The following is a 26,904-nucleotide window of genomic DNA, read 5'->3' on the forward strand; positions in this document are numbered from 1 at the left end:
GTATGTAGGTAGGTAGCTACAACAAGTATAAAATTATGTAAATGCACGACAAATGGGGCGGAACCTTCGCGCAAAAACAATGGCTATGACATAAGAATCTCATAATAGCGATCAGCGCGATATCGGGTCTAGTCACATCCGCCGCCGCCGCCGCCTCGTGCTCCAAGACCTCCTCATTTCTGACACGATCACGCTGGCGCTCCGTTATCTCATAGATCGCTCCATCAATCCGGAGAGTGACTCTTTGAAAGCCTTCTTAAAAGATCCGTTGTCGACTGGGACGCAAGGGATGAGACGCCATCCGGTTAAATATGTACTTAACCAGATGGCGTCTCATCCTTCCAAAATATTACAAGTCCGTGCCAGGACATACCTATAGAAAAGAGTATGGCGTCTGTAAAAACAAAGTTTTAACTTCATACGAATGCATTTATTAGTCAAAATAATGTAGTAATTAAATTTATACCGGAAGTTAATAAGTCGATTAGCGAAAATATAGTCAGGCTTAACAAAAACAGGTGTCGGAGACTGGTGCTTCCGGAGTCGCTCAAGGTCGCCGTGAGCACCTACTGCCACTCGAGCTTCCACACAAGGCACCGCTCGTGCTAATTGTGCACACACGTGCAACGTTGTGCGTACACGGAGCACCGAGCACACAAACACATTAGGTACACACATGATTCCGTGAATTTTCAATTCAGACAACGACGCTTTGTTCACGATACTGACTAAACTCGAGAGATACGAGTACCTCTCAGAGGACAGTAGCCGGAGTTACGGACGTTAACGCAAAAGTGTGTTGACCAAACCAAAATCAAGAAAAAGCAGCCCTGCTAAGCTATTTGCTGAATCAGTCGCTTTAAGAATATAAAAGCCAGCTGAATAGGTTTCCACAGAATATATATGTGCTGAGATATTTTGTATCTTAGGCACATTGCAATTGTTGACTTTACCAATAAACCCTTACATGTTCTAACCTGTAAAATGTAAATTTTAGAAAGATCAATCTCGTGTTTACAACGACACTACAAGATATTACTGCAAGGTATCCAGTTGTTGATATTACAGGATCAATCCTGATGCTCAATCTAGGTAATCGCTGTCCACGCGCGTATTATCTAATTTATCGTTTAATTTTGCAACTAGAAGACCATAACAACATAGCGGCTTCCTGGTATGAAACATGCTTTAACGTGCTGGTGTGAAACACGCTTTAACGTAGCAAAACAAAAAAACTGGCGAACTATTGAGAACATACTGACTTACGGAGTGTTGTAACTTGCAAGGTATGAAGATATGTGACGAGGAGAATACGCAGGTAGGTCGGCGGCTGATTGCTATGAGGCGGGGGCGCTGTGGGTGGCGGTGTGACGAACACTAAACAAAGCAGCGAGACCTCACGGGGCGGGCTCAGTGCACGGCCTCATTCTCACACTCAAATTTTCATTTTCCCGGAAAAAAATCATGTCACGACTCGGCACCAAGTAAAATTTATTCATTTCGAGACTTTATATACGTAAATACATCATGCATCACGCCGCTTAAGAACTGATTTATGTTTAATTTATTCTCAGGCTTAACCAAAGCATAAGCAAAAGGGTAACAGTTCAAAGATTTCAGACGATAGTGTGGAAACCCGTGGCCTCTACAAACAATCTACGAGTACGTGGACTCTGGACGTCCATCGAAAGAAACGATAGCTGATGAAATTTTCCGCTAATAGAACGTTAGGAGACCAAACTTTTTCACGTGCGTCGGGGGCGTTCATCGCGCGGATTTCGTGGCCCGTCCGCACCGGAGAAAATTAGGTCACCGTCGGAGCAAGGTTAAGGACCATCGAACTGCGTCACAGCGACCGCCCTCCCCGCGCCCGCTCCCGCCTCGTCCTGCCATGGGAATAGCTACTTGTAACCACGGCCTGTGTAGCATGCGCCAGATTAAGTTTCAAGCTTAAGAAATGATACAGTTGCAAATAGCGCAGCTAAATAAATAATTTTATGAACTTGGAACCTTACTGCATTTACAAAGTGATGATTGGTTCGAAACTTGTATTACATGTTGCAAAATTACATTTCCTTTTTATGACTTTGTTTCATAAAAAGGCCTTTGTCAAAAGCTCTCAATGCAATAAAGTAAAAATAAAACTAATCAATTAATTTTCGTACAGTTTTTACCAATAGATAAGATGAATCTTAAGGAAGTTTTAGATATTCAAATTGTTCATTATAAATTGTGAAATATGACAATGTTTTTGAGATGTTTATGAATCATGCCGACTCAAAGTTATGTCTGAGGCGCGTAATCAAATAAAATCCCTTTCCGCCCTCGTCGATGTATCATCATCATCACATCAGCGGCGGGGGTCCACAGCTGCACATTGGCCTTTTGTAGGGATTTACCAAGAATATTATTTCCTGAACCGCCTTATGATTAGCAACTCCCTGTTTCAGTCGCACCGGACGAGCAACACCGGACGAGCTGCGCTTTTCTGAGCGGGGTTGCCATTCCAGCATCTCAGGACCTGTCCATCAACTTATCGAACATCGACTGATTGCCTATTGCCACTTCAGTTTCACATCTAGCTGAGGTACATCGGAGACTTAGTTCTTCGGCGAATTGCCTCATCTTTACTATGGAAACACTCAGACAAAGATACGTCTAACGTCTGCCGGCCAGAACCACGGACAACTAGCCTGACGAATAAGCTCATTTATTAATTAAACAAACTCACAATTCACATGTATTAATTGGGGCATGCTAATTAAAATAAATAATAACTAGGCCGTCTGGCTGGAAGTGGTCTGCGTCGAGCCGCCGCGGCAGCACTCAGCATCCGTGCTCATGCCGGGCCAGCGATACGCTCCGACATGACACGTGTCGACAGCTACACACGAGCATGAGTAGTATAAACAAACGTGAGTCGGTTTCCTAGCAGCGATTGATCTGATAGCTCGCCGACGATTGTGTCACGGATTACAGCGATAACGGAAAGTGTGCCAATCGCTATCACGGTCAACGTATCGTTAGCGTTAGCGATACGATAACTTTTTATGGCAATGTTTTGATACATTCGGGACGGTGTATGACTTGAGAAATTTTAGTACTAAGCTAATAATCCTGAAACTACAATAACCTATTTCAAGCGTTAAGTATATTGTTTCATGAACATAATACGTACACACCTCGTAAGAAATATTTCACTTGGACATCTGTAAATTAACAAATTGGTGCAATTCTTTTCGTAATTTTCTTTCGGAATTGTACTTAATCGAATCAGCACCAAGTTTGCGCTCTCATTTTCCTTTAATAGTAAAATGACACCGTCCTCGTTGTCACCGCGCTAAGGGCAGCAGCACACGCGCTACTTCTGCAGTAGCTAGCAGCTTGTACTGCTGAGTATTCTGAGCTAAGGCTCGTATGACTCGTACCTTTGCTATACGATGTGCGCTATGCTTCGTCAGCGTATGACACTATGTGTATTACATGCGATACCCTGCAGCAAGGTTCCATCGGATCCAGTTGATTTATTGCGTTCTATTTCTGTGTCAGTACGGATTTGGTGTTCGGAAGACTCCACAAAATACCAATGCCCTTAGGTGAACGTTTGCCTGCTGATATGATAATGATGGTTATATTACAACTTTTGACATTGCACCCATTAAGGGAATCGGTGCAATAAGTCGCTCGCAGAAATGCTGATATCTAGATCCTCTAAAGACCAACCGCTTCTAAATTCTGTCAAGTTTTCACATTTGACCAGGTCGCCACGACTGGAGATTGCCGAACAACTGCCAATGCGAAAAGTATCCCGTGTGCTGCGTCCTTTAGTTGTCGCTAACGGCCCGCTTTAAGGTTAACGAGGATCATTCATCCTAATTCGCGACTCGTCACGGAGCCGGCGCGCAATTAACCCCGACCGCGACACCGGCCGGCTTTGATCCTGAAATAGACCTTGGCTCATCACGACACCACAGCGGCGGCTGATTTTTTGATTTACGAGCACGTCGCCTGCGTCCGACGTCGGTGTACTTCGCTCAATATGACGTTTCGACACTTGGTTTACGTACAAGAACTTGAACTAACGGGGAAAATGACTGGATGTGAGAATCTGTCTCAACCAATGAAAAATACTTTTTTATCAAATCTAGCTTTTAACAACAGATGTGCACAGTAGCCTACAATAATAGATTGCAACTACGAAACTTCTGATAAGATGATAAATTGATAACAAATGGTTGAACTAGACTATTTATAGACCAATATTTGGATCTTATTCTATTCTAAAACAGCATTCGCCAACTTAGATGTATAATGTGGTTAGTGGATAGTGTAATGTTAGTTATCTATCGCGAGACTGCTTGTTGCTGCGCCCCGCTCGCGACCCGCTTCTCGGCTCCTTCCGAGAGTTGACTATTCATGTGAACCACTGTAGAGGCGCGGCCGTTGAAGAGTCAACCCGTCATCTTTATGTGATGAGCTCAGTGGAGTACTTCGATGCAAAATGCCTTGGTTCGAAAGAAATTCGATATTTTTGCCAGCGAGTAGAACGGTTTTATCAAAATCAGTAATTTTCTTTTATTTATTGAAAACAACGTGTATCTTATTTACAATATTATAATACCATTTAGGCACAGATCGAGGTAATTCACTAACAGTGGAATTCATAGACGTTGTAGGGGCACCCCGAGGGGATCATTCAGCTGCTGAGTGTCGAATTTAATTTCTATTGGTTTGGGAATTTGACAATCCGCGATTGAATAATCCCCTGGGAGTGTTCCTACAACGTCTATGAATTCCACTGTAAGTTTATCATTAACAATATTATAGTATAAAACTGGCAACGGCAAAACAAACGGTACTTACTCGCAGGCGCATCGTTACATGCAACAAGTACATGACAGCGAGTAGGTACATATCTATCGTCAAGTACAAAACGCTCGAGCGATGGCCTCAGGCCACTGGACGGCAGGATTGTCCAACACTTACAATATTTGCAGTTGCAATGTACTTAACTGATGTTATCGATCATTTCTGTCCTAGATACGATGCAATGCTCCGCATGCATGTAATGCACTGTACGACATGGCTCTTTACCACGCACTGCAAGAAGCCGGACAGGCTTCCATTCTTATGTCAGTGTTATCCGTAATATTTTCGTTTCTTCATTTCTTATACGCATAGCTGCTAGCTATACTACAAAAAGTTAAGACTGCTCACTGTGTGTTCGTCTTCGCTAAAAATCGCACGTCCCGTTCTAGCGGGAACACATTGTAGTCGCTCCTACATGTGCTTGTATAGAACAGATTTTACACAATAGCAATCTGTAATGCACTAATATTAGCAAATTGTGATGATAAACGAGGACACTGTTCGTTCAGCGGTGCGGCGATAGAACAACACTAGGGCTTCCCGCCATGTTACTCATCGACTTCTCTACAATCGCTAACGCTTCGATAATTAAAACTTGTATGGAATGACATTCGTTATCGATAGGTAGGGTAATTCCAGGATACATGCCCCAGTGGGATAGATGACTTGATTTTCATTTCACTATGTTAGGAGCACTGTAGGAGTTAAATTTTACTGTAGGTAACGAGTCCTCCCCCTGCAAACCTTAGTGTCGGGAGGAATTTCGACCGGAGTGCATGCGTTTCGTCTATGTGAGTAAAAATGTTCCGCGGTGAGACGATAAAAGGCGCCAAAATAAGATTCGTAAGTTCTTTCAACAGTGTATTTTTTCTCTCGCTTATAATTTTATTTTTTTTTCTATTTGTCTGCTTGCATTGAAGATTAGCCTATGTAAACTGATAGATTTTATAGTAATTGAAACTCAACTTTTGTTTTTATTGATAAGGGCATCTATCCCCTACAAAAAGTATAGTTGCCCCGTTTTTTATTAGGATAGATGCCTCTAAGGGCAACTATCCCCAACTGTTTATTATAAGTGTTGTGTTGTTGCAGAAGAGCAAAATACCTCGTAAATATAAAAGAAAACAGGGTGTTGTCCCTCGTACTGTAACCTAGACCGAAGACAGTATGCTAGCAAAGTTTGAAGAGATGAAAAAGAGAGAGAAAGGCGTAAATCAGATTTCTAGAATATAAGGAATACCATCTAAAATATTAAGACGAAGATTTGCCGTTAACAGCAATTCTTATTTTCAAAGTTACTGTATGTGTTGTTGCTTTAAATTTGAATTACTTTTACTTTGTATTGTATTGCATCATATCATTGTAGTTACTGTCCGGCATGATTATTACTGAAAAAAATTATATATATCCAGCATTTATTTTTATTTGTTTTATGAAAACATGCTGTAATAACAAAAAACGACTCGTGGCTCTTACATTCAAATTAGGAGAAGCTGGATTTCCGCTGGACCGAACAGCAATACGTCAGTTAGCATACCAGTTTGCTAAAAAGCTACAGCTAAAGTATAACTTTGACAAAGATGGCAAGGAAATGACTGACCATAAATACTGATTATAATAATATATGTAGTTGTTTGATTACAGAACAAACCAATTACAATGTTCAATCTAAGCCGCCAATTCCCACTAAGGGCACCTATCCTCAGAAGTTTTTTCATGATAAGTCTTCTATCCGCCACAGTAGGCGTCTATCCCATTTTTTAGAGGTCCATAAAATTACAATTTACACAAAATCTACACAGTCTATATCAAAAAGATTCAGATAATATAGAACATTAAGAAATATATTTAATATCTCCCAAAGAACGCAATCCTCTAAGATTATAAAATTCGGAGTTATTTAGCATTTTCGAAAAGTGGGGCATCTATCCTGGACTTACCCTATGTCACGTAATCAATACATCAACGGGATAGGTCTTTCCCGTACATGTTTTAGAATTAGTGTTACACACGGTTAGGTGCCCAGTTGTTCTTCACAGCCACGGCCAAGCCAAAAATGCCCGCGTCATTGTAAGTAATTGCGGCCTCTGTGCGAGGCATCGCGGCTCGTGACGGGCGCGCCTCCATATATGTCTGGGAAAACTGCTTTCTAGGAAATTCGTTAGGTCCTACCGGTGCGCAGGCGCTTTCACCGGCGAGCGGCGAGCGGCGCCGGCGCCCACGCGCGCGACATAATGCAGCGCCCATGTCGCAGACTTGTGCACTATATAGTTGCTTATGCTTACACCCACTTAATACACCATTTAACTAATTATGAACGAAATATTTTCAATGTCGCTACAAAAATTAAAGGAAAGCAATATTGGATTAAAGAAAAGAAATAATGGTTCATATGTTTAAAGTTATTTCGATCAATCTTACCTAATGATCGATCATACGAGTACGTACGTAAGTAATCTGAAGATCATATACAATTTAAACTAAATTCAAGTAGAAAATTCAAAAACATTAAATATTTGATGCAACTCATATCATAACTTCATTTGGAAGTTCGTTTGACCATTATTTATAATAAAGTTTTTAAACAAACCTGTTTATGATGGTGATTATTAGCAATAATGATTGAAGGCATTACCAATAACGTTAAGTATAACAATTTAGCTGCAAGTACTTATAGAACAATAGTGGAAGCACCCACTAGCCAGTGGACACCTTCGCTAGAAGCTGCTTATCTCGCTGATTGCGAACTTTCTCTACGATTAGGAAATACGAGCAAATATAATATAAAGCTTTATTTTGAGCTCAGCATTCAGCAACGCACCGTGTACCACGAGTGTTTAAACTTTTGAGTCAAGTCGATATATCGATGGTCCTTTTATTTTAATTATTATCATCATCATCATCTTTTTCACAGCTTCTCTCATCGTAGGAGACGGTAAACTACGGAGTTTACGCGTAATGCCACAGCTAGTAATGCCTTTGGGGCTACAATCGTTAGTGGGTGTTAATGATAAAGCGATTCGGAATACAGAATTCAGGTTACCGGAATCGATTGACGACTTTGACGGTCACCTGTGATCGACGACACGTTGCACAGTGGTATGCGCGGTGGATTTACAAGACGAAGGTCCTGGGTTCGATCCCCGGCTGGGCCGATTGAGGTTTTCTTAATTGGTCCTGGTCTGACTGGTGGGAGACTTTAGCCGTGGTCAGTTACCACCCTACGGTCAAAGACGTAACCGCTAAGCAATCTAGCGTTTCCATAAGATGTCGTGTAGAAACCGAAAGGGTTGTGAATTTTCATCCTCCTCCTAACAAGTTAGTCTGCTTCCATCTTAGATTGCATCATCACTTACCATCAGGTGAAATTGTAGTCAAGGACTAACTTGTAAAAAAAAAAGATTAGACACCGATTTCCGATTTATTGAGCTGCTGGCGATTGAAAATTTCTTCAAATTTGTACATCGCGGTACACCCAACTGTCCGCCAGCGCATTAGCTATTATTACATTTAGAAAGTGAATTTCCGCTCATATGCTAATCCGTACGAGATATGACAATTGGGCCCTCGCACAATAGCGCTCATACTTTTACCTTTACCGGCTCGCGTCGGCCGAGCGTGCCCGCCACCGCCAGTCGCCACTTTGTGCTCTCTACACACTTCGGACGGTACAACTCCTCTACAACTTTACCAGTCTGAGTATACATATATCGTGGCGTATAACGAAGTGCCCCAAATGTTAAACTATTAACCAGTACACTCTCGGTACGCCCCGGGGACGCAGCCCCCCAGCGTCGCGGCGGGTGGCAGGTCGCTCACCTGTCCGCGCTATCAGTCCGCTCACTGTTGACGTCCTCAATAGCGCTATCGACACGATTGCGTCGATAACGAGCCCAGGGCGCCGGCAGCTATCGGCGGATCAGCTTAATTCGCCGATGAGCTATAATTGCCGATTAAGATTTAGATCAAACACGTCTGCGATTTAATATCACTATATTAGTACGATATACGCTGTTGTATTCACTTAATGTTTATTAAGGTGGTTAATAGAGTAAAGATAGCCAATATAAAATGTTCATTAACCTGTTTTACGAATAACATAACAATATTCTATCAAACAATTAAATATGCAATACATTCACGTAATACGATATTACGATCAACTGTAAAACAACAAAAATTGAAATGGTCGTGAAGAAGACAATACGAGTGCACAGGAGCGTCTCTGCCGCCATCCATACACTACATACAAAGGCACTTCGTCTGCGACCGCGGCTGCAGCGCTGCTGTGACGTAACACTGCGAGCAGTGGAAGACATAACCGCCGACAAAAACATCTCTTATGTAAATGCAGAGCTCGCACAAAAACGTTCGCCCCGAGCGAAGCGACAATACATGGCTCGCACAAAAACGTTCGGTTCGTGCTCGCAAAAACAATTCGCTTACGAGCACATTGTGCCGGGCCCGCTCGCGACCTACTCCTCGTGTTTCATTACAAATCAATTTGTCACAATCATACTCTTTTTGTTTGACATTAGGTTTTTGTACTCGATTGCAAGGTACATCACGGTGATATCACCTTTCGATAACCCGGCGGTAGTACGGAAAGGTATTGTGTTTATTAAAGGATAGGTTAAAGAGCGAAGCGTCATTAAATTCCTACAATGACTCTATCGTATATACATATAGGCTATACAAGGCTTCTGGATGAGTATGCCTGTATGCTCACTAACATAGAAACGCGAGATAGAGCTCATTTATTATAATCGCTCGCAGAAGACATCAATATATTAGTTGACCAGAAAACGAATATGGGACTACAAGTTTCACACGGCAACACCGCACCCTCTGTTAGGGAAGACGAACAAAGTTTTTCAATATCTCAAGTAACTCCAAAAGGGCGTCAAAGAAAGCAAACTACAAAAAGAAACAAGTTCGATATTCCGCAAAAGTTGTACAACACAAGTTTCGCTCGTGTTCACAAAAGCATCTCCATAAATATCGAACATTCGCTTGTATTACAGTTGGTGCGCACTCGATAACTAAGTTATTCGCAACATCACACACTAGTTAACAAAGGAATTATTGTTAAAACATATCGCATTGATAAACACTGATTTTCTACAACCTACATTTCGAAAGACGTCTGCTTATATATCCTGTTTAACTTAAACAGTTGAAGTGGAATGTCAATAAAGCGATCGGTAGAACGTCCGCTGCCAAGAATACCAGACTTTAAACTAAAGAAATGATGTAGAGTACGTGATATGAGTCCTCGTGAAGCAGTTCACAGTGAAATATCACTTCAACAGCAATTTTAAAATGCCATCGGCTAGACGGTAGACGGCGGGACGCGGTTCCGGCGGCGCCGCTCGCCCGCAGAGCAGACGGCGCAGACGATACCCTGAAGTGAGGTCAAAGATCTACGGCCACTTGCGACTTCGTCCTGCAGACATTAGTAATATGCAAAACAACTAATATCTGCGCGAAATGCGAATATTGGTTTGAGGTTTTTGCTTTCCAACTCGAGGTTTCGAGTCTTAGTTCTACCAATTAAATACGAGCTTTTCTTTTTTCTTAGAAATTCTTAATAGCAGTTCGGGCAGTTGGGGTGGGGTATAGATGTATGTATACAGTGTCGGTGGGGTCACGACTCTCGGCACGGGCACCTCCCGGCCCCCTCAATAAGTCGGCACGGTGATTACCGCTCGCCACGCGTGCTCGTCCGTCACGCATCTACGGACAAGCCGACTTGGAACTCGTTAGCGCGCTTTAACGTTCGAGTGGTCTGCATCGACCCGCGGACAGTTACCACATTGACGAGGTGAACTGCAATTGAAATTGGAATATTTAGCGGTTATCAACATCGCGTATATTGATTGTTTTGCCCTTGTACCCTTATATGGCTCCGGATATTCACATACGGATTGTAGAGACCCCTGAAATTGCAAATTGTAGCGCAAATCAAGAGACGTCACAAATTACAAGATTCAACTACAAAAAACTTCATCAACTGGACTGGAATGAGGGTATAAGTGCAATACATCTAAAGCTATCAGCTATCAAACTTAATTGCATTAATCAAGAGTGTACCAGCATCAGGCCTGCTGGAGTCGGTGAGTGTGTGGCGCGTCCGACGGCGCGATGCAATCAGTCGGTGCACGGGACAGGGGGACGCGACGACTGTTTGTACATCCTTATTAGATTGCAACTTACATTTCAATTCTGGGTGGCATATCTCCCAGTCATAGTACTATTAACACAATCATGCTAAAATATTATGACTCGAACGCTCGAGAGATTATTAATGGACCTTAAAAAGTCTTTAAATACAACAAATGCATTCCCAAGTTCACATATGTTCACACGACAACGTTTTTTCGAGCAGTGTTGCTTTTTCAATTTTGGACGTTGGAAACAGACCTTCATTTAACTTCATACTATATTTGAACACTTTTAACGTCCGTTAAAAAAACTCTCGTGCGGATGAGGACTTAATGTGTCAAGCCTACGGTGGATGGAAAATTAAGTTTTTATGAAGTTTCTTATTGTATGACGCAATGAGGACTATTACAACTCACAAGGAGATTGGCCAAAACGCACCATGACCACGGTCTAGACGATCTGTGGTCATATTAGAAACCGCAGCCGCAGCAGAATGGTTGCGCGGAAATTACGAAGTACACACGAACGAGCACGAATTATGAGCAAAAAGTTGCCCGTCAGCGATCCGGCAGCCTTGTCCGCATCGCTTGCACCGCTCAATGCTTATCTCCGACTGTATTATTGTTAAAGAAATAACTGATAACTTCAGAAATAGTAGATCATTATACTGTTGTCATCATTACCATTAAGGACCCATCACAAGGCCAGGCCTCCCTCCTTGTAGGAGAGGGGATGTGGAGCTTACACCCACCACACAGCATCAATACGGATTGGCGGGCTTTGGGTAATAATGTTCAATTTATTAACGACTAATAACAAATGAAAACTCAGTATCTCATAGCCTGACCCAAGTTCAAACCTAGGACCTCATGATCCGACGTCACACAGTCTAACCACCACCAACGAGGCAGCGTTTATTATTGTAAAGCGATAAGAATACTGTCCGTCCGGTGCCAGGGCGCATCAACGCAGTTTTGACGGGTGACAATTTCAACGCTTTCGTGAAAGTTACCGGAGGAAAAGTTACACAAACACGCAGAACAGGAAGACATAACTTTCGCACCAACACTCGTGGCTCTGGGTTAAGCTGAACGTTTTTGAAAGTCAGCACTATTAAACTAAGCTTGCGGGCCGCGTATTGCGACCAATTTACAGATAACTTCAAATTTTGTAATGATTCTACCCTCTACTCAAATGTACAAGATTTTCCTTAAACCTCACCAATTGATAAAAATGTTAATTAGGTGCAAATTATAAATTACTCTATTTCTCGAGTGAAGATGGAAGTCAGTCGAAATGTCGTGAAGGGAATGAGGCCCTTGTATTGTAATTGAAAAATCCCTCAATCATATATTTCAACATATAACATTCATACTAATATTATACTCGTTAATGCGAAAGGAAGTCTGTTTGTCTGTCTGTTACCTTTTCACGGCTAAACGGCTAAACCGATTTAGATGCCACTTGTTAAATTGGACCTTGGAACATACCTATGCTACTTTTATTCCCTAAAAGTCTGTGATTTTCGTGGGATTTATAAAAAACAGAATTTCACGCGTTCGAAGTCGCGGGCGTTCACTAGTAGACTTTATAAATGTGTTTTAACACATTGATTTAAACCGGACTGGAAGATTGTAAAATCTCGAGCATCCACTTATAGACTTTACAATCTTTCAGTCCTTTTTAAATCAATGTGTTGAAATTTATACCAGCCACACGCCAACCAGTTCTCAAACTGATAGGTACTAGCTTCGTTTGCACACGACCTCCAAACAGCATGATTCTCAGTATTCATTGAGAACGAAACGTTGCAAAAAACTCAACTAGATTACATAAAAGGATATTTATTCATTGAAATGAACGTATTTAAAATATTTCATTTCAATAAATACGTAAGTAATTGAGAAGAGAACTAGAGAACTAAAAAGCAGCAATGACTTATCCCGAAGCAATGACTTATAGCGTGACCACACGGCACACACTTTCGCTATGCAAACGGTTGCGCAGACAAAAGTTAGAGCTAGGACTTCGTAGAGACAAGTTACGACTTCAATTTTCAGGCAGCTTGGAAGGTACTTTTACAAATAAGAGCACAATTTTGTTGACAGATTATGATACTAACTTTATTTAAAGTTAAACCAAGTTGACTATAAACTGACACGTCAAAGTCTGACAAAGTCTACGCGTGGTCTACACTCTTCACAGTGATGTCTGACACCGTCTCATGTCTACACATCTCTGTACACCAACGTATGACTTCTCAAACACGCTGCACAGACTAAAGTCTGTGCCGTGGCCCGTGTGAAGCCAACCTTAATCTCGGCGAGTAGTTCTGGTACGAGCTCAACATCATTAGCGACGCATTATTTCGCTGCAACACAAGTGCTGTCAGAAATGTACACTTTCGACGATGTATCAACGTCTACAGTTGTGAAACCCGTTAAAGGAAATGGCCGTAGAACTTTCGCTCCACTTTAGCCGTTCAGGAATTATGTCTCTTTCCGGAGTTCTACATCTTATACAAACCCTGGTACCCATTACTTTACTATTAGTGCCATTGGCAGTAGGTAAAACAGGCTATTTTCTATGTACACTTATTAAAGATGTGAATAAAATAAAATACTCATCACTCAATACGGAAGAATCAAGATTCCACGCACTCATTGTACGAACTTTTTATGGCACGTCACACGAAAACTAGCTAAAGCTGAGATTCAGAGTTATTACGTTATTTATTTACGAGTTATTTATGTTATTACGATTGTTATAGTCTCTGTATACGTATGATATGATAAATGCAAGTCATTAAACAAACAAGCAAGAAACCTTACAACGAAACTTCGTACCTATTTGTTTCTCATCGATTTTAAACTAAGAGTGAAAGCTGTTCAGTTTCCGGCGAGGTCCACGCAACATTTTCAAATCCTCTGCAATGGTGATAGAGCTGTGACACCGTCACGCTACATATCTACCATGTAAAAGGTTGAAAGGTGCATAGTAATGCGTTCACGTCGCACGAAACTATCGCAACCCTTCTCGAGAGAGTTGAATGATTTCAGAAGCAGTTGTTAATTGCGAAACGTCGGCTATTGTGCAGCAGCGATTACAGTAACACGCCGATGTGTGAACTGCACTGCACAGAGATGAACAGTCAGCGTGCACCAGCGGGTAGGCTGAACAGTTGAGTGAGCAGTCTCAGCGCCGATCCCAAGCGCCCTGGACCTTAATATTATTTGTAAGCCTACAAGTTTTTGTTACGACAACAATGTTGTTGTTGTTGTTATTGAAACAACACAAATACGCACTTTCACTATTGTGATTCAATCATTCAGTCAATACCAAAGTTGAAATCAAAACGAATTTTCCAGTCAATAAAGATCATTAGCATTAGTAATTATTGGTATCGTCTTTGTAGACGGCTTTTATATAACGCATCGAATGTCGTGAAATAGGTACATGCTCCAAATCTCGTGATACCATATTCAATAAGGCAAACGTTGACGCAGCCAGTCCCAGCACGGTACAGCACAACCGGTGCCGGCGCCTGCCTTGTGTGCTGCCGCCGGCCGGTTACCGCTGACATGTTGACATCGTTGCAGTTTTTGTGCGCGCGCCCTTGCTACTACTGCCACAGTGGAAAGCTTGGCTTCGATTATCAGAGGCATTGACGCAAACTATTCCCACTCACATATCCTTACCCACTATACTCATATAATTTTTTTTTTATTAAACTTGAAAACAGTGAAGACGATGGTATTAATGAGTAAACAATATTTTTGGGACTACAATATTGCTTGAATGAAAGCTTATACACTTATTTATGAGAAGAATATTTTGAGAATGCTCTGGAAACATACATTTGTAGCAATTAGTCTAGCATTAGAAATGGCGGCGTAACCTCGAAGGAGCTACACTCCACACCACCAGTACAGTCGGGACCTATTAAATATTATAGAAGAAAATCATTCTATCCAATATCTAAGGTCCCGACTGTTTTCTAATTGCTTTCTACACTTCTGGACTGAGCTTGTTTTTTTTTTTTATTTTCAGTTTTTTTATACTTTATGCAGTCGGGTTTTTTATTTGTTTAATTATTACATTATGGTTATTGTGATAAGGCTAAAGATGATACTATTATACATATATGTATTCGTTTACAATTTCGAGTGCAGCGTTCTCAACTATAACTGGGTGGAGCGAAACATGAGCATTACACATTATTTTTGTTTTGGCCGTATTCGTTTTCAGGCCCACCTGTTGAGAAACTGTGCTGAGCTCAGCAGCAGCAGAATTTACACTATCGTGAGTTTATTCATATTAATTTGTTATGATTCAGTTTGAATCGTGCCGCGTTGCAAGAACCAGCTCATGTCTAAGGGCCCCGTATGGGTTCAAAACTAATAGGGCATATTCCGACGTTGTATCACGTGAATTTTAGCCGTGTTTCCTATTAAACTATTATATTTTGTTGGGCACAGCAAAGAAATTTCGCTATCTATAGCACGTTGCAGGTTGGCGGGTTTGTGTGTCTTAGGATGTCTTTTTATACTCTGTAAATCAGTAATATACATCTGGTATGAGTCACAGTGACCCAGTTCTCAAGTTTCATGACCGAACACACTAACCCTGCGGTTAGCGACCACCGCGCCGAGCGCAGAGTACACACTTGACCGCTCGACCACTTTATTAATATACTCGTACTCGTAGTAGCTGATCCGGCAAACGTTGCTCTGTTATACAAAAATACTAAAATCGCGATTATATAATGGAGGATGGGAGGAGGGCAAAGATTAGTTTACTACCTAGTCTTAGACCTACAGTATATGCCTATGAAAAACTCAAGCCAAGCCGTTTCGCAGGAGTTTGCCTCCAAACTTGTCTAGATTTTTATACATATAATGCGGATGGATGATTGGTTCGTCACAAGTGTTCACTGCAGGCAGCGTGATGTGACAGCGTGCGGGACACCACACACCGGACACATCACGCAATACAACAATAGGCATTGCGCGAGGCGGGGTGAAAGCTGCACACGTCAGATATGAGCTATTATGATTGTGTCAGCAGAACATCTTTCCGCCTCACGGGTATTACAAAGTACTAAGGATCAACATTTGAAAGGTGGAGTGACACAAACTACCACTCACACCTCGCTAGCACAGATCTCCTGTGAGCGGCATCACCAACTAGACAAAAGCACCGTTAATTGGCTATTGAAATATGTAATGCTCTATAACTTCAATTGCAATACCGACAATATAATACGTGCCGTCCTACACGTGAACTTGGAATTTACTGTTTGACTGTTGCGAACAATCGCAATTTTCCATGAAATGGAGCAGTCGTTTTAGGTGCACAAATAAAATTATCCAAGAAATAAAAAGTCACACACTCTCAAATTTAAGTGCTAATTACAAGTTTAACTGTTAACGTTTCGCTGAATAAAATAATAAAAATGTGGAAAAGTTATGCCCGTGCGCGTTAACTTGACACCTGGCTACCAAACATAAATACAAACAGTACAAACATCATTCGAGCCAGGTGTCAAGTCATTCCGGACGAGCTGTATATACGAAGCCTTTTGTGACCGCGCGTGGCCCGCGCTTCGCACCTTGCGCCTCTCGCAGGACATTTATACATTTACGTAATTTACTATTTACTTAATTTCGAAAATTTTTATCTTTAATTGACACTACATAATGCTTAGCACCATATTTTTAATAGCCAACTACGTCACAGGCCTGCTCTCTTTTGTAATGCCTGTCAGTTATAAGGGAGTGACTGATACGGAGTTACGTCGCAGGATTACAGTAGGCCCATGGTAACAATGTCCATAAGCTACAAACAGTGTAAAAGTAACAACTTCTAAAAATTAACAAATTACGGTTAAAGTCCCCAAACATTTTTGCTCACATTTGATCATATTAGTCCCTCGCCACGCAGAATAGTTTGTTCCGCGCGGGGCCCACATCACGCCAACAACCAACAGCTAGAGTAGGTACAACAACTGGTTGGCAGACAATAGTCGCCGCCGAGCGTGTCACAACACACGAGCCAACGACCTACAAGCCAATTAATAACACCTCTACTGTACTCGCCCTTACATGATATCGCAAATGAAAATCTTTTGTGGCAACCTATTGTTTAAGTGATCAACAACCCTTGAAGGGCTATATTTTTCGATGTAGATTATATGTACATAATTATGTATATAATTAAATTAAGCAGCGATCTTAACAATTACTCAAAGGAAAATGACATAGCTCCGAGGGATACAATTACATATATTATGTACCCATTACTCGTAACGAGCTCTTGGAATAATTTAATTTCAGGTATCCAAAGCTGCTGTAGTAGAATCCTGACTTAAAGAATTTGGATCCCGTAAGGATAGTTTCCACCGACCTGTAGTAACGCAATTAGATAGGCAATCGGAGCGGTTCTCGGGGTTTTGAATTTTAGCACGAGTAGGTCGGTGCGTCAGCGTCATTTACAAGTTGTTTTCAAGGATCATTTATGTAGTTTGGTTGAGCAGGAAGTATGGGAGAACAACACAAGCGACGAGGGTGAGTGTTGAACCTACACAACTCCCGGGATTTTCTCTCTGCTGGAATCCGAACCCGGCAGCCGCACGGTAAACACGTGCATGGAATGCTAAGACAGTCGTATCTTTAAGGAAACTGCAATATACAGCTACAAATACTAGCCGGATGATGCTCAACCTACATCTGACTCCACGGCTGCTGCGTGCTACAAGCATTAGAACAAGCGTACTTATGTTACTAATCAGCTCTGTGCACGCGCCAGTAGCTCTGAAGACCACAACACGACTGTGGCATCGTTCAAGCAGCACCTGTAGCTATTCTGTTACCACATTTTTACAACTCGTCAGTGAGACTTTCGCATTCGTCTCCATCACGGTACTATAGACAGTGAGAGATGGAGACGAAATCAAAGTTCACATGGTAACAGAATACGCTACGCGGAGACGATGCGACATCGGGCCCATGTGACTACGACGTTGTGTACTTAGCTGTACAATTCGTGTAATTATAACTTCCAGCTCAGACGCGTTCACCTCGCATATGTTTTGAAGGATGTAATACGCAACGACACTTAATTGTGGGAACGCTGAACAATGGCCGCTCGCCCGCTGCCTACAGCGAGCAGCAGCTCTAGTACGAGATTTGCACTAGAGCTAATGTATTATGTAGGGTAGTTTACGAGCTCGACACGCTGTACTATCTTAGGATAGATTGAAAAAGCATTATCTTTAAGCTATTTATTAAAAACTCAAGCCACTATTATTATTATTATTCAATTGTTTTACTTCAAGGTACTTGAAGTGAAACAATTGAAACTTGATGAGAATTGTGTTATGCTGTTATTAATTTATTACATACGGTTATACGTGTACATCGTTCAATGTTTAACTGAGGTTATTTAAAGTAGATAACACATTGTATAGCCCGTCAATTCACAAGGGAACAGTGTGGAGGGTCTAAGCCGTATATCCCCCTTATAAGGAGGCCTGGTCCTGTAGTGGCTTGTGAAAAGCACCGCTCCCGTCGCAAAAACGTGAGAACTGAGAAGATTCCGCACGAGATAGTGAGCGCACCGCCGCACAATCAATGACAAATGCTAAACTGTACGTACGAAGTGCAGCGCAAGTGCTGTACACTTAGTGATGTTCGCAGACGATGTTCAGCGCCCGCGGCTCAGTAGCGACTCGTCTGCAGACAACTCGTCTCCGAGCCTGCGCCGGGCCACGACACGGTCAGCGTCAGTGGCGACTGGTGACGCGCTACTTCTTGCCGTGTATTGTGTGGCTGTGCGTTATAAGTTTTAAAGTAGACGTAGAGTAGAAACGTGAAGTTCTGCAGAATCTTATTATTTGAACCTGCGCCTTTACTCTCTATTCACATAACATTCTACGGCGCGGCGGCGGCGCTATTCTTTGACGGCCGCGTGGCGCAGTGGGTAGTGACCCTGCTTTCTGCATCCACGGCCGTGGGTTCGATTCCCACAACTGGAAAATATTTGTGTGATGAGCATGGGTGTTTTCCAGTGTCTGTGTATTTATACATTATATAAGTATTTATATGTAGTATATAAATGTATATGAATATTATAATATCAACTATCTTAGCACCCATAACACAAGCTACTCTGTATGCTTACTTTGGGGCTAAATAGTGATGTGTATTGTTTAAGTATATTTATTTATTTATTATTTATAAAAAAAATTCTACGGACTTTGAGTTTAAATATTCAATCATCTTTGTCTGGTTGGTTTTTTACCTTTCAAGGAATTACAAAAACAGCCGCGCGGACAGTTATAGATTGGCTTCGTTCGTAACACTTCCAATGTTGCGCGCGGGACGGGGGTGTGTAACGATGAATGAAAAACCCAAGACTGATGCACGTCACTTCCCCGCACGCACGATTTCACACCCGCGCAGTCTATCCGCCCGTCGCCCGCATATCATGGGAGTGTTATCAACGAACTTGCCAGACTATAGTAGGTAGTACGTACCTACTGATACGTCTCTGTGCTAAGACACGCGAGCGAGAGCACGCGTTAATTGCTCCTGGTTACGATCATTACCATCTGATAATAATTAATCACTGCACAATTAAATATTAGCACCCGCCGATCGTACGCGCAAGGTCTAAGCACCAAATCCGCGACTCTCTAGAAAAGGTAGCCCGCCTTGGTACGTGGGATGGAATTTTGACTTGTTGATTTTAATTGATTAGGATTATGAAAAAAGCTGATAATACTGATGTAAATATATACTATTTATTTAGCGTTCTGTGTGGAGTACTAGAATCAGTCTAGTGTCCGACAGTGTCGTGGCCCGATCGACAGGGCGCCGTAAGCGCAGCGGTAGACAGCGCAGCTAAGGGCTCTTCAAGATTCAACTAATGAGCGCTTTCACGGCAAAACCTTTTAACGACACGCCGCTTCTAAAACGTACTCCGCTGGCCCGCGACCGTCGAGCTATATGCGAGACGTACAAATTAAAACTAAGTAATTCGGATTTTGTTAACATTTTTTTAAAAAGAATATTTGCCATATCTTTTAAATATGATCAATTACCATTTCCCATTCCCTTTCAATTAGTCGTAAAAGCTTTTTATTTTTATTCTTTACAAGTTAGCCCTTGACTACAATCTCACCTCATGGTAAGTGATGATGCAGTCTAAGATGGAAGCGGGCTAACTTGTTAGGAGGAGGATGAAAATCCACACCCCACACGCCACACGGCATCGCACCGGAACGCTAAATCGCTTGGCGGTACGTCTTTGCCGGTAGGGTGCACTAGCCACGGCCGAAGCTTCCCACCAAACTACTCTAAATTATTGCAATACTCTCTTGCAATTCTTTATTTAGTCTTATAATTTGTCGACGACAAATATGCTGGTCTGAATGGTGCAACTTAACGACGAGCGTGGACGGGTAGTTTTTGTACGAATCGTTCCAAAGTAAACAACGTACCTACGTCGAGACAAGCTCGTCATGATGTGGTGTTAATTACAGCGACAAACAGAACGTGGAAAGGGGTCACAGTGAGTTGAATCATGCGACTCAGACAATGGATGGTAAAAACCAATACAAAAATGTGCAGCTTAACTGCTTTCTCTCGATAATCGTGATCGTGTGAAGCATTTCTTCCTGCCGATGCACGCGTGTCGATGCCAACATAACTGGCTGGAAATTGTCGGTTCGGCAGCTTCCATAAATCTTTCTACACCACAGACAGGATAACATCAAATATGATCACATGTGATTGTATATTTTTTTTCCTTTTCATCAAATTAATTGTAAAACAGATCAAATTACGAGGAAAATTATATTACATGTGAGACTCGACAAAAACTAGTTTGGTTGAAGATCGTTAAATATTATTATCGAAGTTTGTTGAAATGTCAGTCAAGTCAATTCAACGAATCGACACAAGAAATTATTATTATTAGATTACTTATATACGAGACTTGTTAAATGTTAGGATCATTCTGTTCATTACAAATCCCGCGATATCATTGATTTTTCTGGGATAAAAAGTAGCCTATGTTTTGCTCCAAGGTGCAATTTACCTTTAGGTATACCTCATCCAAATTGGTTTAGCGGTTTAGCCGCAAAAAGAACAAACATACTTACTTTCGCATTTATAACATTAGTAGGGAAGTCTAACTGTTACCCGATGAAGAAAGAATAATTGTTTCGAATGCATTACATTTAAACCGTTAACGTTTCAACGTTATGTAGTGTCGGTAAATTCGTCTAATTCTTATGGGAGTGACATGTTGTACTTAAGAATTATCTTTTTGTGCATTAGTTTAATTTTTTAGCTGGCAGAGTGCAAGAAACTGATTGTTACGGATACGGAGCGATCTGAGCTGCAGGATTCGTTTATTTTATTAGTGGATTGTTTGGTACGACTACCTAGAGCTCTTAGTGATAATTTAGCGTCGCTGTGTTACGACCTCAAGAGCAAAAAATAACAGGCACATGATGTTTAAAAGTCATGCTTCAGTATAACGGAATCGAATGTGATGCCCTGGAGCATACCGTGCGACGAGTAGCGCGCGGGCCCCGCAAATTGTTGATTTGATATAGGAGAAGAGTTTCCACTTACCTTCAGTTGGGTCATCTGTCTCAGCTGCTTCGTGGGTCCAGTGGTTAGCCTATGTACCTTTGGATCTCAGTCGAGGCCCTGGGTTCTAGTTCTTCCTGGGTTTTTTTCAAAAAATTCACTTGTTACATCCGAGCTTCGGAGGGTACGTTGAGCCCCCAGTTCCGGTTATTATTATTGACATCTGGTCCATATCCTAGGACGGGTCACCTGCTCGTCGGTGCAGGGGACTGCGAACACTCACCATCTTGGCGAGCATGGTGTCCATCTGCGGGCGGTGCGCGGCGGTGAGCAGCTGGCGGATGCGCGCCGCGTTGGCCACGCACTGCGCCATGCAGCGCTGCAGCGCCGCCGCCTGGCGCACCAGCGCGCCCGCCAGCGGCGCGCCGTCGCCCGCCGCCGAGCGCAGCACGGACTCCAGCACGTGCGCGTGCTGCGACACGTAGTCCAGGCAGCGCCGCAGCTCCTCCGCCGAGCGCTGCTGCCGATCTGCGGGCCCAGCCCTCATCAACAAGTCTTCATTGCTGACTTACTTCTACTTTCTAATTCAATTTTATATATTTTATTTTTAGTCAACTAGTTAAGCAGCACTGGTTTTATTAACCGACTTCCAAAAAGGAGGAGGTTCTACGTTCGGCTGTATGTATGTTTTTTGTTTTTTTACCTATAATACTTTATTGAAAAGTCAAAAAGTTTGCATCCGACTATACCAACAACAGAACTGTCTGACATCTCACTATAGATGACTATATTATGACTATGTACATTATATATTATTTTACTGCCATAGCTACATACTCAAGGCACTATTTTGAATTGTGGATAACATAAAATCTGTACCTATAATAAATTTATAGAAGTCAATTCTGTACATGAAATATATTACCAAAATAACTATCAGGGGGATAACTATCATGATTAGTGATCAATACTGATGCCAAAAATGCAATCAGTAAAATTTTTGTCTGTCTGTATGTTCATTATAGAAACAAAAACTACTCGACAGATTTTAACAAAGTTAGTACAATTGTTCTTCACGCTCCTGGCCAGGTTATAGTATACTTTTCATCACACTACATATAGGAGCAGAGCAGTGAAGGGAAATGTTGGGAAAACAGGAGAAGTTACTCCATTTTTAAGCGATACCACTGTAAGGGCTGGATTAAAGAGATCTAACGGCAGGTGAAGTCGCGGGCGTCCACTAGTTAAAAATATAATATAACAAGTACCTACAACTATGTATACTAGAACACCAACAATTATGTTTGTATGAAATTGTTTTCTAAAAATCTTGCACCATTTTGATTACTGTACCAAAATTCATCTTAAAATATAAAGGGTTCTGCTGTTAAAAGGTAAATTTAGCATTTATAATATTAAATTTGTATACATATACATCAAGCCACAAGGCTACAAACAACAAGGCATAAAACAAAAGAGTCCTTCTCTCTTGTTTTCAATAATTGAGAGTTGAAGGAAGCCACAGGGTTGCTACTATACCTACCTATAATAACTTTGATGTAACGTTTGATGTTTAATAATAATTTTGATGAATGCTCTGAATTAGTGAAATTTGCACTACATCGTTTATTACTTCTAAATAGACGGATATGAGATTTTATTTACGAATAGATAGATTACTCAAAAATAACACATTTACTTACTACTTTTACCAGATATTCCCACAAATGACAGAACAGAGCTAGGCATTTAGAAACTACACAATTATATTAATGACATATAAATTCCAAGAAGAATGGGCATCTTGAATAAACGGACTAGCCAGTAAGTAAAACAAGTTATTCAGAGAAACTAAAACTATTTTAACTTCTAATAAAAATACACCCCAGTATTACAATATACAATTATTAGCGACAGGTACTTAATTCTAGGGTTAGGAAAAACTTTCCATCAAAAGCTACGAATTTTGTATATTTTATCAATTGGTTTTGAATGTACCACAAATTTTAAAATTATTATCACAAATAAATATTATTCTCATTTAGAAAGTATGTATTTCACATTTTTCATAATAGATATTTCAATACAGCGAGTCTAGCGAACTTTAAACCATTTTTTTAATACAAAATTTGAGACTTTTAAACAAAAAGTAGTGCTATGTTTATCAAGATTTGTTTACCGTGGAAGTCGTAGATCCTCTGTGTCCTCCGCTGGTACCTCTCCTCCTGCAGCTCCCTGTCGGCCTGCGCTTGCTTGTCGCGGGCCTCCAGCACTTCCAGGAAGGTTGAAAATAAAGATTTCCTCTCGTTTGTATTTGTAACGGTTTCTTGCATCTTTGTGTTTAAAAAAATACTAGAAAACTGACTAAAACAACTTTTTATAACTGTGATAATTTTAAATTCACCTTAAAGTAATAGTTTTTTAAGTAAGTTAAAAAGAATCGAACCAATAGGGGGCTAAATATAACTAAATAAATTTAAAACCGCACAACCTCTCCCCTACTCGGACATCAACTGACAAGTGACAACCATAGAGTACCTACATTCATATATTGAACTAATCTGACAAGTGACAACGTCTATCTATCAATGTCCAATGTGATTAAGAAAAGTCAAACGTCTCCAGCAAAATAATGTGTTAACAGATTAAATAAGTGATCCATACGGTGTTAAAAATTATTGAAATAAATTAGAATTACAATTTCGTATTCATTTAGCTTATCACTCCATAGCTAACTCTAGCACAAACGGTTAAAAAGATAGAATTCGGTTCGTAGTGTATTTTTTTTAGAACCTGTGGTAAAATCGGCGTCTACTGTCATTTTCATTTCACAAATTGTCATTTCATTTGTCAAATGTCATTCTAAGTTCTACCTACCGAGTGCCGAATAAGGAGTTCAAAGAGTTTTATTTGTATTGTACAACAAAAGAAAGATAAAATTATGGCTCGCGAAAGTAGTGCTGGTTTCGATAGACATATAACTATTTTCTCACCTGAAGGCAGGCTATACCAAGTGGGTAAGTATCGTAACCGCAGTGCTAACAAGTTCACACGGCAGCGTGACGGTGCTATTTTGAAGTTGGTCTCGTGAATGTTGCAGAGTACGCTCTGAAGGCTATCAACCAGGGCGGGCTGACGTCGGTGGCGCTGCGCGGCGCGGACGTGGCCGTGGTGGCGGCGCAGCGCAAGGTGCCCGACCGGCTGCTGGACCCGGCTTCCGTCACGCATCTGTTCCGCCTCACCGACCGCATAGGATGCGTGATGACTGGCATGACAGGTGATACTCCTCCTCCTCGCCTTCTACTTGTTGCTACATTATTAAGATACATGACATGAGTGAATTTGTGTTTGACCGTTTCTGGTGTTACTAGCAGTTCATTATTCAACAAGCGATTGTCTCATTGCAGCGGACAGCCGGTCTCAAGTGCAGCGTGCGCGCTACGAGGCTGCCAATTGGAAGTACAAGTATGGCACAGACATCCCCGTACACATCCTGTGTCGCCGCATCGCCGACGTGTCCCAGGTGTACACACAGAATGCAGAGATGAGACCACTCGGCTGCAGTGAGTATATGATGGACCTGATTCTTTCCAAGACATCTCCATTGATCAGACTGTAACGGCAATGTAGTGTTAATATGTGTTTTTGTGACTTCTGCAGGTCCAGTTTGACATTTGATATCAGTTAGTTACTTATTGCTTCTAATTCTAGAGTATAATAGTTTCTATTTCTTTTTTAGTGTTCAATTAAATCTCTCAGTGTTCATTTGATCAATTGTAAACTAGTTAGCTAAGGATGTGAATAATGGTCATTAATAATATTGTTTTAGCAATGATGCTGATTGCATATGATGAGGAGCAAGGCCCCTCGGTGTACAAGACTGACCCCTCAGGCTACTACTGCTCCTACAAGGCAGTAGCGGCAGGTGCCAAGGCTACAGATGCTAATGCCTACCTGGAGAAGAAGCTAAAGAAGCGCTCAGAGCTGTCTTCTGACGATGCGGTGCAGCTGGCCATAGCTTGTCTGTCCCAAGTGCTGTCAGTGGACTTCAAGTCTGCAGAGCTGGAGGTGGGGGTGGCCAGCAAGGAAGACACAAAGTTCAGGTTGGCCAAACTGCTTGTCTCATTACAAGAGTCTTGTTTGATTATTATTATTGCATATACTTGTAATGACAGTTACAGACCAATTAGGGTTACTGTTTTCTTGAGTATATTAAAAATAGGCTAAATACAATATTTAAATGAGAACAATTTTGCATTTTCAGAATTAACTTTTTTTTTATTGGTTATGTTAATTTTAGATATTTATTTTTGCTGAATTAATACAACTTATAATCATCTTTACTAATATTATAAAGAGGCAAAGTTGTGAGGTTGCAGGGGAATCTCTGGATCTACTAAATCAATTTTGAAAATTATTTTACCAATAGAAAGCCATGTTATTTGTGAGTATCATAGGCTACGTTTTATGTGTATTTATATGAGAACAGAAACTTTGCAAGTGAAACTGAAATATCTTGTCTGCTATATAATAATATAATTATTAGGCTGCTAATTATAACATTAACCATTATATATCTGGATAACAATTTTCTTCTTTCTTGACAGGGTGCTGACAGAGAACGAAATCGACAGACATTTGACTGCCATTTCTGAGAGGGATTAAAGGATTCCTTATACTATCTTACATGTATCATTTTAATAAAAAAATCTATCATATTTATGCTTTTATTTTAATCTATTTTTATTAATAATTTATATAAGCAATGGGAATAGCTACTCAGTCGAACGCCAGCTGCCACTCGCTAAACCGATTATGTGATCAAACTACACTATTACCTATCACATGCTGGTGATGCTATTTTTGGCTGGTGGAAGGCTTCGGCCGTGGCTAGTTACCCTACCGGCAAAGACTTACCGCCAAGCGATTTAGCTTTACAGTACGATGTCGTCTAGAAACTGAAAGGAGTGTGAACTTTCATCCTCCTCCTAATAAGCCCATCTTAGATTGCATCATCACATGCCATCAGGTGAGATTGTACAAGGGCTGACTTTTGAAAAAAAGATACAGATGTCTCAATGGGATTTATTTACCTACTGTTTGTTATAGGGCTGGGATTTAATTACTGGAAATCTGGAGTCTGCGAGTGTACCGTGTACCACCCCTTGGCTGAATGGTTAACCTATACCTAAAGCTAGTAGTTAGGTATATAATTGTTATAAATTCTCATTTCTTTTCTCTAAAGGAAATAATTTATAACCAGGGTTTG

At 41.2% G+C, this 26,904-nt stretch overlaps 2 protein-coding genes and 1 long non-coding RNA gene across 3 annotated transcripts in view; 2 read left to right on the top strand and 1 right to left on the bottom strand.

The window, feature by feature from the left end:
* Positions 1-24,167, bottom strand: part of LOC112043410 (uncharacterized) — a 38,752-nt gene extending 14,585 nt beyond the window's left edge. Inside the window, exons 1-2 of the mRNA XM_024078811.2 lie at positions 23,815-24,167; positions 21,919-22,163 (exon numbers count right to left, since the gene is read on the bottom strand). Of these exons, the coding sequence (XP_023934579.1) occupies positions 21,919-22,163; positions 23,815-23,968 (399 nt within the window). The 5' untranslated portion in view covers positions 23,969-24,167. The remainder of the gene's footprint in view (positions 1-21,918; positions 22,164-23,814) is intronic.
* On the top strand, positions 23-19,267 carry LOC128198779 (uncharacterized). Its single transcript, XR_008251483.1, has 2 exons — positions 23-5,712; positions 5,962-19,267. It is a non-coding gene; the product is annotated as an uncharacterized LOC128198779 (long non-coding RNA).
* Positions 24,168-24,489: 322 nt separating the features above from the next.
* Positions 24,490-26,353, top strand: LOC112043409 (proteasome subunit alpha type-6). Its single transcript, XM_024078810.2, has 5 exons — positions 24,490-24,652; positions 24,736-24,912; positions 25,043-25,198; positions 25,465-25,738; positions 26,243-26,353. The coding sequence occupies exons 1-5, from the start codon at positions 24,577-24,579 to the stop codon at positions 26,298-26,300; spliced, it is 741 nt and encodes a 246-aa protein (XP_023934578.1). The 5' UTR covers positions 24,490-24,576; the 3' UTR covers positions 26,301-26,353.
* Positions 26,354-26,904: the final 551 nt, after the last annotated feature.

Source organism: Bicyclus anynana, chromosome 15 (genome assembly GCF_947172395.1).
Source record: "Bicyclus anynana chromosome 15, ilBicAnyn1.1, whole genome shotgun sequence".
Lineage (NCBI taxonomy): Eukaryota > Metazoa > Arthropoda > Insecta > Lepidoptera > Nymphalidae > Bicyclus > Bicyclus anynana.